Raw genomic sequence first — 15,250 nt, 5'->3', positions numbered from 1 at the left:
ATCTCTGACCGAGTCGAGAAGAGAAAACGAGTTTTATGACACCCGTTTTCCTCCTCCTATAAATGATACTTTCCTCCTTGCTACATCCCCGGACCGGAAATCGCAAATAAAACCCCGGGATCTCCTTTAAATGCTCCATTAGGGAGGATCCATTAAGAAACGGTACGGCCACTTTCCGCGTTATTGTCGTCTAAATTATTTCAATCTGGGTCGAACTGGGTGGAGGAAGACGAGGTTTTTTCTCTTTTTTTTTTTTTTTTATATTTCGAAATTTGGGAGAGGAGGTTTGTCGTGAGGTTTGGTCTGGAGTCCAGAGTGTGTTTTTAATATTTGTAATAGAAAAGAAGAAAAGGGAAATTCGAATATATAATTCCATTGGAGGAAATAAGTGATACGATGAATCTATCGTTTTAAAAAGTTAGAGAGATCGATAAGATTTAAACTTATTTTTAATATTTGTAATAGAAAAAAAAAAGATTCAAATAACATCGTCTGTATAATTCCAACGAAGGAAATAAGTGATGGATATACGAGGAATTCAGTGTCAATCTTTAATATTTGTAATAGAAAAGAAAAGTAATTCAAATGAATAATCATCTATATAATTCCATTGGAGGAAATCTATCGTTTTAAAAATTTAGAAAGATCGATAAAATTTTTTTTAATATTCGTAACAAGAAAAAAAAGCAATTTAAAAAAACAGGGAAAGAAAATAAGTAATAAACGAGAAATGTATCGTTAGTTGCAAAAATTTAGAAAGATCGATAAGATTTAAAATCCTTTTTAATATTCGTAACAGGAAAAGAAAATAAATAATAAACGAGAAATATATCGCAGTTGTTAATTGCAAAAATTTAGAAAGATCGATAAAATTTAAATTTCTTTTTAATATTCGTAACAGGAAAAAAAAGCAATTTAAAAAAACAGGAAAAGAAAATAATTAATACACAAGAAATGTAAATGTTAGTTGTAAAAATTTAGAAAGATATAAAGATAAGATTTAAAGTCCTTTTTAATATTCGTAAGAGAGAGAAAAAAAGAGGAATTTAGATAACAAGAAAAGAAGATAAGTAATACGCGAGAAATCTATCGTTGATTAATTTAGAAAGTCTAAAATTTAGAAAGATCGATAAGATTTAAAATCCTTTTTAATATTCGTAAGAGAATTTACATAATAAGAAAAGGAAATAGATGATACGCGAGAAATCTATCGTTAATTGTAAAAATTTAAAAAGATAAGATTTAAAGTCGTTTTTAATATTCGTAACAACAAAAAAAAAGCAATTTGAATAACAAGAAAAGGAAATAAATGATACGAGGAATCTATCGAGAGAGAAAGAAAAAAAGAGCAATTTAAATAACATCGTCTACGCTTTATAATTTTTTTAACTCGTGGAATTTGATCTTTTCATCAACCGTTGGCAAACACGTGTTCGAATCTTGCAACCGCAAGACTCGTAAAGCATCCCATAAACTCTTCGAACGACGCATCGATCGGGCGAAATCATGCATTCCCTTCCTCTCGAAACAGATTCGTTTCCCAAAAGTCGTTTGGCAATGGAGCGACGGTATAACGCGTACATATAACTCGTATACATATATATATATATATATATATATATATATATATATATATATATATATATATATATATATATACGGATATATGAACCGCAGATACGAGCAAACTCTGCGGGTGCAAATTTAACCGTAACGTGACGAGGCTTGCTTACGTTGTCGAGATGTCATCAAACACAGTCTGGCCTCCCGTCGCCCGATTGTTTCCAAACCTGTCTCTTCAAACTTAACGAAGTGCACCGCTAACACGCATAATTTTTAATCAAATATACACTATATATATTGACACGCGAAAGTATTACACTTTTCTTTTTCTTTTTGAATATAAATCAATTTTATACAAACATTCCCTCTCTGCAAAAAAAGAAATCTTTTAAACTACAGACTTTTGCATCGATCGAAAACGGATCGTCGGTGAAAATTATACATTTTATATATTTTGCTCGTCCCAGGATAATGGAGTGACAAAGACCCTTGTTCCTTTTGTTCGCAGATCGGAGCGCTGAAGGAATACTTCCTGTTCGCTGACAAACGACTTCACAAGAGGTCCCTCTCGAGCAGCGAGTCCCATCACAAGACGCTGAGGGACGAGCCGAGGGTAAGTGATTCGTTCGTGTTTGGCGCGAAGGCGTTGCGCCTCGTCAAAGTTGAGCCGGCAACGGCGCGCAGGTGCGGGAAGCCGCGGCGCGTAATTTCGCTTCGTTTGTCACCCGGCGCCGGGTGCATTGTCTCCCCCCTCCCTCCGCCATTCTAATTTTCCCACGACGGTAAATTAGATGGTAATGATCTTGGCGTTGTATTTCGATGTCGCCTGTTGTGACATCGAAGTTCATATTTATACCCTTTTATCTCTCGAATAAAAATGATTAATTTTTAAGAAGTAGCCCGGTATTTTCAGAAATGTTGGAAGCGATTTAATTATTTGATTCGGTTGTTTTTTTTTTAATTTAATTTGTTCATTTCAATATCAACTTTGTTAAATTTTCTTTAAAAAAAGGAAAAGAGGATAGATTTTTTTGAAGCATATTCAAAAATTCGTGAAAATTTTGTAGAGAGATATTTTTATTTACAACTAAAACTATATATAAAATAATTATATTCGATATATTTGGTATATCGAGATAAAAAGAAATTTGTGTCGTGGAAAATGATACGAAAGAATCTGATTAATAAAATCTTCGAGTTTAATTATTTAACGATGAAATTGAAAATTGTTGGTTAATGTGTGAAATTTATCAATATATTTTTGCAAAATTTTTTTCAAAATGATTGTAATAACATTTCTTATTTTTAACTAGAATTAATCAGATATTACTATTTCAATCGTAAATATCAATCTATTTTATTTCGAATTATGAATTTAATTTTTTTTATTAATTTAATATTAAATCATCTTATCATTTCTTAATATATCTTGTAATATTATCATAGAAAAGAAAGAGGGGAACAGAATAAAAAGAGAGAGCGTTAAAAAAAGTAATCATCCGATGACTGTCTCAGAAACTGTCGACACTGTTTCTCCCTTCCCCTTCTGCCCTCGTTCCTTTTTCTACCAGCAAAAACATGGTAAAATATCACCGGTGTTTCCAAAGATAATATTGTGCTTGCGCCCTCTTTTCAACCGCTGTCATTGTCTTTTTCTCGCCCGATGAAACACTTCGACGCGAGATGAAACGACAGTGAAAAGGTTTATTCAACAAATACGAAGGTTGAGCCATTTATAGGACATATATAACTTGTATTAATGAGGAAGCAACAATTGTCTAAACCAGAGTAAGATAACCGGGGAAGCGATTAATGAAGATCATTCTTTCGTTCAATTGATATTCAAACGAATTAATGGAAAAAGTTCAGTTGAGATACGTCGTATTTTATAAAAGGAACGTGCGGAATATTATATTTTTATGCTTTACGCCACAAAAACGAGTCATTGCATTCATAAAAAATTTCAATTTTTATATTAAAACAAGAAATTAAAAATATTGTCACCGAAGCTCAGTTAAGATATAGAAAAAACCGTGTTATTGAAATCACTTTTTGTTTCATTCCGATATCTTAATTGGTTGCCGAGATATAACAAAATTCAAAGTTTCTTTTGACTGCTTAACACATATCGCGAGAATTATGAACGAACCCGCGACTCGATATCCAGTAATCTCGTTGAATTTGGATCGATCGCACGAATGCGAGCGAGAGATCCGAGTAAGGGACACGAAACGATTAAAAATTAACCTTTTCTTTACACGATGATATCTCGAGAACCGGAAATCGTTTAAAAATAAATAAAAAAGCATTTTAAAGGGCAAGGTTTCGCGCTTCTAACTATCTTTCATTAATTGACCGGAAGTCGCTACCTTCGGAGTTACAGCGATTCAAAGTTTTTCTAATTTCAATAGAATTTAATCGAGTTTGAGGTAATTAAAAATTACTCCTTTCTTTACACGACGATATCTCGGGAACCGGAAATCGTTTCGAAATAAATAAAAAAGCATTTTAAAGGGCAAGGTTTCGCGCTTCTGACTATCTTTCATCAATTGACCGGAAGTTGCTACCTTCGGAGTTACAGCGGTTCAAAGTTTTTCTAATTTCAATAGGATTTAATCAGGTTTGAGATAATTAAAAATTACTCTTTTCTTTACACGACGATATCTCGGGAACCGGAAATCGTTTCGAAATAAATAAAAAAGCATTTTAAAGAGCAAGGTTTCGCGCTTCTGATTATCTTTCATTAATTGACCGGAAGTCGCTACCTTCGGAGTTACAGCGGTTCAAACTTTTTCTAATTTCAATACGATCGAACCGCGAGGATCCGGTATCAAAAATGCCAGCTTTCCAGCTGATCCACGAATAAGTATATACCGGTAACGCTGTAAACCGGTGTACAGGAGTTGCATACAATCAGATTACACGGAAAGGTTATTAAAGCGCAGTCTAATCAAGTTTGCCATCAAACGGCAAATCGTTTAACATCGTTACACGGCCCGTGTAACGTGTAATAACTTTTGTCACGCGTTGCCAAGCTTTTCACCCCCTCCTCCCGTCGTATCTACGTCACCAACTGCGTTTTAAATTGGATTTCTTGAAGTGTACACGTTCAGGCGTAATTTCGCGGTGATCGAAACGTCCACACGAATTTTCGTTTTCTTCTCGCAACAAATGGGCGAAATTTCAATAATTGCGGATCTAAACTCCCTCTATTTCAATCTCTTTCCACCCACTTTTAAAAAATTTTTTTCAATATCTAATTTCATTTCTCTCTTCGAAGAAAAAAAAAAGGAAAAAATCGCCACACCTTCTCCCCTATTAAGAATTTTGCGTGTTCACGGTTCACGGTGTCGCGAGCAAGCCGGAAACCGAAATAACGCGAGAAAAATATACGCAGCCGGCGCAAAGCGAGAAATTCCACCAAATATATATATATATCGAGCCGTATGGCGCCTTGTAAACGGGACCATCGACGTGCCGTTTTCGCGGTCGAGCTTCGCACCCGACGGAGCGTGAAACGCGCGACGCCCCGCTCATCGTTTTCATTCATATCGGACGGCCGGCCGGCGATCCCCGCGTTAAATAAACCCTCGCCACGGGGAAAATTCACGGGCCTCCGAATTTTGGCCAACCTCCAAAAAAGTGGACTCGCCGTTCCGCGCCGATAAACGCTACCCACCCGCTTACCCACCCCTCCCTCATCCACAACTATTTCGACCATGGATTATAATTTTTCAAAATCGAATAAACATAAATTTCTTCCCAACTTGTTGAACGCCACTCGCAATTTTTGGTTAGGTTAGGTTACAGAAGAGATATCATTTATTATATATCGAATATGGCAAATTTTTGATTATTCGATCGTGTATTTGAATATTTGAATATTATCGATCGCGTTATCAATTTCGATCCATTATTATTTCGATCATGGATTATAATTTTTCAGAATTGAATAAATATAAATTTCTTTCCAACTTGTTGAACGCCATTCGCAATTTTTGGTTAGGTTAAGTTGGAGAAGAGACATCATTTATTATATATCGAATATGGCAAATTTTTGATTATTCGATCGTGTATTTGAATATTTGAATATTATCGATCGCATTATCAATTTCGATCCATAATTATTTCGATCATGGATTATAATTTTTCAGAATTGAATAAATATATATTTCTCTCCAACTTGTTGAACTCGCAATTTTTGGTTAGGTTAGGTTAGGTTAGATTATTGTGTATTTGACGAATATTATCGATCGCGTTACCAATTTCAATCCACAACTATTTCGACCATGGATTATAATTTTTCAGAATTGAATAAATATAAATTTCTTTCCAACTTGTTGAACGTCATTCGCAATTTTTAGTTAGGTTAGGTTAGATTGGATTATTGTGTATTTGACGAATATTATCGATCGCGTTACCAATTTCAATCCACAATTATTTCGACCATGGATTATAATTTTTCAGAATTGAATAAATATAAATTTCTTTCCAACTTGCTGAACGCCACTCCCAATTTTTGGTTAGGTTAAGTTAGATTAGATTGTTCGATCGTGTATTTGACGAATATTATCGATCGTGTTATCAATTTCAATCCACAACTATTTCGATCATGGATTATAATTTTTCAGAATTGAATAAATATAAATTTCTTTCCAACTTGTTGAACGCCATTCCCAATTTTTGGTTAGGTTAGGTTAGATTAAATTGTTCGATCGTGTATTTGACGAATATTATCGATCGCATTATCAATTTCGATCCATAATTATTTCGACCATGGATTATAATTTTTCAGAATTGAATAAATATAAATTTCTTCCCAACTTGTTGAACGCCACTCCCAATTTTTGGTTAGGTTAGGTTAGATTATTTGACAAATATTATCGATCGCGTTACCTATTTCAATCCACAACTATTTCGACCATGGATATATAATTTATAATTTTTCAGAATTGAATAAATATAAATTTCTTTCCAACTTGTTGAACTCGCAATTTTTGGTTAGGTTAGGTTAGAGAAGAGACATCATTTATTATATATCGAATATGGCAAATTTTTGAACGTTCGATGTATTTGACGAATATTATCGATCGCGTTATCAATTTCAATTTTGTTTATAATCGAGGAATGAAACGAGGCGCGGAACAAACACGCGGCCAGTTTTCACGAACCTCGGGTTTGTTAAAAAACCGCCAAATTTCACGCGAAGCGAAATAAATTTCAATTCGCGACCGTCGCGATAAATCAATCCCGTTTAACGTTAACGTTACCCCAAGGATTTCTATGCACTGGTACGGTATGTATATATGTGTGTGTACGAACGAGTTTCTTATTCGCCCTCACTTCCTCGAAGGCTTGTCTTTCTCTCTCCAAAATGTGTACACTTTAATGGAAAAGAAAATCCATCCAACTTTTCATCGATCGAGAAAGTAGAGAATTATTTGTTAAAAAGATATTTTATTACGTACGAGATTGTGTCAAATCGATCAAAAAATTGTTCAATTTTTATTCCAAAAAAAAAAAAACTATGAGGAGGAGGAATAATTTATCCAATAAAAATTATTCATTTACGAAAAACGTAATTTATCTTTTCGATGAGATTCGAGAAAACTGTATTTAATTATTTAACACGATTTTTGTATAAAGTTATATTTTATATTTTGTATATAAAACTTTGGTAAAATTTCCTTAAACTCGTTTATCCTCTTCCTTAGAGTTACAGAGAATTTCACGCGTGTTCAAACTCCTTCTACTTTAAGATTTATCCAATAAATATTATTCAATTACGAAAAACGCAATTTTTCTTTTCGACGAGATTCGAAAAAAAATTATTTAATTATTTAACACGATTTTTTTTTTTATATAAAGTTATACCTTAAGATTATTCCTCGAATAAAAATTGTACTGTTTTTCCAGGTACGATGGTTCCAACAGCAGCACGAGAAGAAACGCAAGAAGAGGGATTTCATGCCCTCGTCGTTCTCGTTCGATTATCCGACGTTTTTCGACGAGTTCGGCCCACGTCCCAGGCAGACCACGTACCATCGGCAAAGGAACAGAGGTGTGCCTCTTCAAAACCTGTTCACGGATCCTCTCTTTAAGGAACAGTGGTACCTGGTAAGTGGCCCCTTCGATTTTACTTTCCTGAAACCCCGAGCGAAACGAACTCTCGACGTGACGAGACTCTGTCACTTTTGGGATGCGTGCTTGCTGGACACGATTCCATTCCGTTCCGTTCCGTTCCGTTTCGTTCCGTTTCGTTCCGTTTCGTTCCGTTCCGTTCCGTTCCGTTCCAAATCCACGGTTCAATCCCCATTCCCCGTTTATCCAATCCTAGTCTCTATCGAATTTTTCATCGATTCTGTTCTCTCGACGATGCGCTGTAACAATAATGGTAAAAAAAAAAAAGAAAAAAGGGAAAGGTAATAATAGAGACATTTATTTTCTCTACAATTTCTCGCGATTTTTAACTTTGGTATATTCAAGCGTAATATCGGAAGAATAGAGTAATGTATAATTGTATAATTGTATCTAGTTTCTTTTACGATTTTTCGAATATTTCTAATCGTTGTTGAAATTTCCGTTGGAAAAATATCAGAAAAATTTCTAATAGAAAGAGAGAGAGAGAAAAAAACAAATTTAGATATATTTGAAAAAATGAAATAGACGTTTATTTTACGAAAAAGTGTAAATTTTTTTTATTCAAAATCGGGAACGATGTGTGACGACGAACAATGAAACTCGAGTATTGCCCGCGACAAAAAGAATGTTCGATATCGTTGGAATTTTATTGATGAAACAATTTGTCAGAAAATTTCGTTTCTAAAATGAACGATAGAAAAAAAAAAAAAAAATTATTTCCAAAATGAATACGTACGCATTCCATCGATCGATTCGATTAGAAAAATCGAATGTATCGAATCCGATCGAATTCCGAATTAGTTAAAAATAAACCTCGCTGCAACTTTGAATAATTTCTCTTTGATTTTTAAAAAATCAAAAAATTGCTTCAAAAAATTACAACGAACTTTATCGACTCGGATCGATCTTTTTTTTAATCTTTTCTCAACAGCGAGACATCGAAGAGGAGAATTTTTCGAAAAAGGAGAACAGATAAAAGGAGAAGGAACAAAGCGTGAAATCGTTGGCGACCACGGTGTGTGTTATCGAATACCTGTCGTTAATTTTAGAAACGACGGGGGCCAAGCAATCGCCGCTAACTATACCGAAAACGATCGTTTCGGGCGACGTGAGGAGAATTATGAACAGCATCGCATGAGAAAGCACGCCCTTTGCCCGCGCTCGAATTTCTCCCCTCGGTATCGACAACGGATCGAGGGAGCACACACACACGCGCACGCGCACACGTATCGTGTAAAGGAATATCGGCGTATAATGGCGTTGCTTTGGATTTCTACGCGAACGCGGCGAAATACCTCGAAAACTAATTATACGGCGAGATAGGGACCATTTGTAATTCCGATTTGAATATTTTCGCAGGTGACGATATCAATCCTCCACTCGAATCCTCGAATCATCGATCGAACCTTTATTTTCGAGAAAGATTCGAAAAATATCGTTTGTCTGTTGGACAATTTCAAATTTGGTTAGTTTGAAACAAAATTCGTCCAAAAGATAGGAACATTGCATGAAAGTATATTATTGTACAAAAAAGGAATAAATTTCTGTTCCCTTCCTTTTCTTATAATTTATAACCAAAATTTTTTATTTATTTTCGCGGTTCACAATTTCCATAGATTTCTCGTTGAATATTCTATATCTGAAAAACGTTTCCATTTTTCTTGTTCTGGCTCATTCAATTATCCCTATGTTTAACTAGTTAACAGTTCGAATTCCCCCCCTCCCCTTTTTTCTTCTTCACGGAACAATCCGTATCGAATTTTCCATTTTCTCGTGTTCGACGCGATTCCTAGTTAAAACATTTACATTTCGTTATTTCGAAAAAAAAAAAAGAGGAGAAGCGGGACGAAAAAAGAAAAAAAAAAAAAAATTCATTCTTCGTTTAATTTTCAGTTATGTACAAGCGCGCGCGATTTTATTTATCGAGATAGTATGCGGCACGAAAATTTTCACCGTTTATTACACGCGCCGGACAATCTCGCAGTTTCTGTTTACAGAGGGGGAGGCAAATTACTTTCCCTCCTCTCCGCCGGTATAACGCGACGAAATAGGTGAATTTAAAAATTTCACTCGCTTATAACGAACCGGGGAAGACAGAGAGATTTGCGTATTTGGAAAACGGATTGGACGAGAATTCGTTATCCCCCCAATTCGATGGATTTCTCACGAACGATAAGGTTCTTCCACGCTCGATAAGATTTTCGCGATTTTTCGACCGTGAAATAAGCAGATTCGATTGAACGATTTGCGGAAAATACAAACAACTGAGTTTAACCGCCCAACTACTGAACCTTTGGATTCAGCTTCGATTGTCAATTTATTTTTTTTTTCTCTTTCTCTCTTGTTCTCTACAAGTTTACACTCTTACTACTACTAAAAATTAATAAAATAATTCGAAATAATTCATTATATCAGTCTATTAAATTTTAACTTTGTTCCTTTTCAATATATAGATTGATCTTAATCAACGAGTAAATTATAAATTTTGAAAGAATCTTTTAAAAAAAAAGAAAAAAAAAAGGAGAAAGATGACTTTTAAATTTCCGATATGCACTCATCTATATAAAACTCTATGTATTCTAACGTAGCATCGACCGCTTTCTTTGATAGCATTTGTCGATAACAATTTTTCATCAAACGTATACATGTATATATATATATATAGTATAATAATTTAGGATGGAGATGCGTTATTGATGAAGTGTCTCGTCTCCTGTCCTTCCCCGTTTCGACAGCCATTCGTCACACGGGGAAAAATTTTATTAGAATTATATATGGAAAAGTTCCGACGTGCGCGTAACTATAAATTCTATTCTTCCCTGACGCGTACGGAACATGATTTACCGTTATTACCGGCGTTTCGATACACGAAAGAACTGGGGGGCGTGATATTTATGCACAGCCATTAGTCGAGTTAATTAATTTCAAGTATTGCAAACGTGATATTTCATCTCTGACAAAATGCGTTATTACCGAATTGCAATCCATTTGTTTTGCCGCAAGATGGAACACGCGTATCTCTCTCCGTTCAACTTTCGTAAATTTCGAGCCGAAATTCATTTCGCGACTAATTTCCCGTGGATTTTCTTTATCAGATTCATATTTCGGATATAGGTTTGCTATTCTTGTTATTATAAACACGTAGAAATACATTCGAGAACAAAACACTGGAGAATTGGTTTTTATTTCCCATCACAGATTGAGAGTGGCAATTATTCGCGAAAAATAATTCTCGAGAGTTTTATTCACGAATGTATTCGCATCCTGATTGGATCGGTGTCGATCGTTGAATCGAAGATTGCTTCGAAAAATATTCAAAATGTTTAATTTCTTTTCGAAATCGAAAATTTTATTTCTAATGGAATCTTCTTCGCGTTGGGTGAAATACGAGTCGAAAGGTCGTGAAACTCACCGTTAAAGTCAAGGAACAACGTGATTGCAGAATGGTGGAGCCAAAGATGGCTACGACATGAATCTTGGCCCGGCGTGGCAGAAAGGTTACACTGGTAAAAGTGTCGTCGTCTCGATCCTCGACGACGGAATACAAACGAATCATCCGGATTTGGCGTTGAATTACGATCACCAAGCCAGCACAGACATCAACGACAATGACAATGACCCGATGCCAAGGGACAATGGCGACAACAAGCATGGAACTCGCTGCGCCGGTGAGGTCGCTGCCGTCGCTTTCAACCAGTATTGCGGCGTTGGAGTCGCGTATAATGCCAGCATAGGAGGTAAAATTTGTTTTTACAATTGTTTGGAATCAACTGATTTACTTTGACTTTGTTTGGAATGTATTGCTAAATAATATTTTACTAGAATTTTGTAAATGGATAATAATTGTTTTAAAATTAAACGCAAAGCATCGTATAAAAAAATAATTTTGGAAAAATTTATTTAAAAATTTCATCGATCCGCTAACGATGAAAATAATTAAAATAGTCATCATCAATGATCCCTATATATCGAGAAAGATTTCAATTTCTCAATTCAGTTCATTTACAATTCTCTATTAACAAAATAAATAAATAAATAAAGTTACAAAGAAACGTAATCAAACGTGGCAAAATTTTAATATAAAATCTCTTTTTCCTCGATACTTTTATCCCCTGTGTAATTTCATTCACAGGCGCTTAATCGCGTCTAAACAATCTCATCGCCTGTTGCGAACATTCTTACCACCGTTTCGTGCATTCTACGTTCAATTTCCTCCCGTTTCCCAATGACAATTACCCGAGTGTCACTCATTCCGCGTATCGAGCCGCCAGTTTATAAGTCGTTTTCGTCGTCGCGGGAATATCGGGTTTCGATAATATTATCGGCTCGTTTCCATTAAAATGCGTGTCAACAGCCCGTGTTCGATTTAACGCGTTCGAAATAACGTATAACAGCATCAAAGTGGCCGCGTTTCCCTCTCATGGAATTCAATGAGTTGAAAGCCAAGTTGAATAAAGAAGGAATGAAATGTAAAAGAAAAATGGGACATAAGTGTAATCATGGCCAATGGAGCTTTTTAACGTATTACACTGATTAAAAGTAAATGGAGTGAGAAAGCCATTGATGCAAATCATTGTATTCAAATTATATTAAATAAGAAGATTCCCACTTGATTATTAAAATCCAATCTAATTCATTTTAGCTGCAAATCTTCTTCATCAACTCTAGAATTCCACTTTTTTGAAATTAGCTCCAAAGATTCCAAAGAAGAATTCCACAGACTAAAAATTTAATTCCAATGAGAAGGAAACGTATATTTATATTATCCATAATCTTCAGGCGTTCGAATGCTCGATGGCCCGGTTAACGACGCCGTCGAAGCCAGGGCGTTGGGATTGAATCCTGATCACATAGACATATACAGCGCTTCTTGGGGCCCGGAGGACGATGGCAAGACGGTGGACGGTCCCGGTCCTCTTGCCAGGAGGGCGTTTATCTACGGAGTAACCAGCGTAAGTTGCGTTTCTTCAAAATTTAATATAAACTCACCATTCCAAGATATATTAAAGATTACCTTCTTTCGTTACACACAAGATCCAAACCCTGTCAGAGATATCTCTTACTCCTAAAACTCTTGGATTAATTATTCGACTGAGCATAACAATTGATTAATTGTTCAGGGGCGCAAAGGCAAGGGTTCCATCTTCGTATGGGCGTCCGGGAACGGTGGCCGCCACACGGATTCTTGCAACTGCGACGGTTACACGAACAGCATCTTCACCCTGTCCATATCTAGCGCCACCCAAGGCGGCTACAAACCTTGGTACCTGGAGGAGTGCAGCTCGACGCTCGCCTCGACGTACTCGTCCGGCACGCCCGGCAACGACAAGAGCGTGGCCACCGTGGACATGGACGCGAAACTGAGGCCGGACCACATATGCACGGTCGAGCACACGGGGACGTCTGCCTCGGCGCCCCTCGCGGCCGGTATCGCCGCCCTGGCCCTCGAGGCCAACCCGAGCCTCACGTGGAGGGACATGCAGTACCTGGTGGTGCTCACCTCGAGGTCGACCCCCCTCGAGAAGGAGTCGGGCTGGATCTTGAACGGGGTTAAGCGGAAAGTCTCCCACAAATTCGGTTACGGGCTCATGGACGCGGGCGCTATGGTGAACCTGGCCGAGCAGTGGACCAACGTGCCTCCCCAACATATCTGCAAGTCCGATGAGATCAACGAGGAGAGGCGCATCGACCCGACCTATGGTTACACGCTGAGCGTGTACATGGACGTCACTGGTTGCGCCGGATCCGTGAACGAGGTCCGGTTCCTCGAGCACGTGCAGTGCAAGGTAAGAGTTTTTCCAATTCTGAATCTCTGCAAGTTGTATTGTCCGTGAGAAGGTGGTCGAGGGGGGATTGAGAACATACTAATAAGATTGTAGAAGGATTTTTGTAGAAAGAACACGCTTTCTCAATACCTTCTTACTCTTCTTGACATTTTCTCATGGACTAACAGCAGAAGAACATGTGAGGGTAGGTTTAACTCTTAAGATTTGCTTGTTAGTTCATCATTATTCCTTTGCTATCAATTCTTCTATGCTCCATAATGATAAATTTCTTCTCCTCTCATATTTCCAAAGAATGGAGAAGTCAAGAGAGGAGTTGCCTTGGATTCTGAAAGTAAAATTAAACAATTATTGTATCTGATTTATGTTCAAGTTGAAAATGATCATAATTTTAATTACATGTGTTTTTATATTATATATATTGATTCCTTTGCTATCAATTCTTCTATGCTCCATAATGATAGATTTCTTCTCCTCATATTTCCAAAGAATGGAGAAGTCAAGAGAGGAGTTGCCTTGGATTCTGAAAGTAAAATTAAACAATTATTGTATCTGATTTATGTTCAAATTGAAAATGATCATAATTTTAATTATATGTGTTTTTATATTATATATGTTGATTCCTTTGCTATCAATTCTTCTATGCTCCATAATGATAGATTTCTTCTCCTCTCATATTTCCAAAGAATGGAGAAGTCAAGAGAGGAATTGGCTTGGATTCTGAAAGTAAAATTAAACAATTATTGTATCTGATTTATGTTCAAGTTGAAAATGATCATAATTTTAATTATATGTGTTTTTATATTATATATGTTGATTCCTTTGCTATCAATTCTTCTATGCTCCATAATGATAGATTTCTTCTCCTCATATTTCCAAAGAATGGAGAAGTCAAGAGAGGAGTTGCCTTGGATTCTGAAAGTAAAATTAAACAATTATTGTATCTGATTTATGTTCAAGTTGAAAATGATCATAATTTTAATTACATGTGTTTTTATATTATATATATTGATTCCTTTGCTATCAATTCTTCTATGCTCCATAATGATAGATTTCTTCTCCTCATATTTCCAAAGAATGGAGAAGTCAAGAGAGGAGTTGCCTTGGATTCTGAAAGTAAAATTAAACAATTATTGTATCTGATTTATGTTCAAGTTGAAAATGATCATAATTTTAATTACATGTGTTTTTAAGCATCGATTCTTTTCATACTTATTTTCTAAATTCTCCTTTTCACGCCTTCTATATCTCGCTACTACTTTTAATGATAAATGATAAACGATTTGGGGAAAAATGAAATTTCGCTCCCTCATATTTCACATTTTCGATTACCGGTGGTATATATATATATATATATACATGTACACGTTGTTACGTAATTCGTTCAAATGAAAAACGATTCGTTTCGATTCGCGTAGATTTTTCAAAATCTATAATCTTTTTTTTTCTCTCATTGGCGCGCACACACAATTTTAACAGCAGCAACAATAATTTCGCGCGCACGGGGAGGGGGGAATAATTTTGAAAGCAATATTTATAAGCACGCGATTCGATCGAAAATGGAAGTTCCTTTTTCTCCCCACCCTCCTCCCATATATATTATTCCCTGTGTGCAGTATTACCTTTCAACGCGTTTAAATATATTTTTAATGGTACAATTCTTTAAACTCGCGTATTACATTTGCAAGTTCGGTTCGGAACGAAATTCACGGTATCATTAAAATGTAAATTCTTTTTTTTTTTTTTTTTTAAAAAAAGCCGTT

The 15,250-nt window shown here is 35.9% G+C and overlaps 1 protein-coding gene and 1 long non-coding RNA gene across 3 annotated transcripts in view; one reads left to right on the top strand and one right to left on the bottom strand.

Annotated features, from left to right (window-relative positions):
* The window catches only part of LOC102654856, a 16,037-nt gene extending 4,831 nt beyond the window's left edge, over positions 1–11,206 (bottom strand). Inside the window, exon 1 of the long non-coding RNA XR_003305305.1 lies at positions 11,117–11,206. This is a non-coding gene — a long non-coding RNA (uncharacterized LOC102654856). The remainder of the gene's footprint in view (positions 1–11,116) is intronic.
* The window catches only part of LOC408618 (furin-like protease 2), a 382,021-nt gene that overhangs the window by 357,535 nt on the left and 9,236 nt on the right, over positions 1–15,250 (top strand). For both annotated transcript variants that reach the window (XM_026442677.1, XM_026442676.1), the window contains exons 3-7: positions 2,072–2,176; positions 7,480–7,680; positions 11,147–11,441; positions 12,484–12,656; positions 12,825–13,490. In XM_026442677.1, the coding sequence (XP_026298462.1) occupies positions 2,072–2,176; positions 7,480–7,680; positions 11,147–11,441; positions 12,484–12,656; positions 12,825–13,490 (1,440 nt within the window). The remainder of the gene's footprint in view (positions 1–2,071; positions 2,177–7,479; positions 7,681–11,146; positions 11,442–12,483; positions 12,657–12,824; positions 13,491–15,250) is intronic.

The sequence above is a fragment of the Apis mellifera genome, linkage group LG1 (genome assembly GCF_003254395.2).
Source record: "Apis mellifera strain DH4 linkage group LG1, Amel_HAv3.1, whole genome shotgun sequence".
NCBI lineage: Eukaryota > Metazoa > Arthropoda > Insecta > Hymenoptera > Apidae > Apis > Apis mellifera.
The sequence above is the reverse complement of the archived record's forward strand: the minus strand, read 5'-3'. Positions and strand labels throughout refer to the sequence as shown.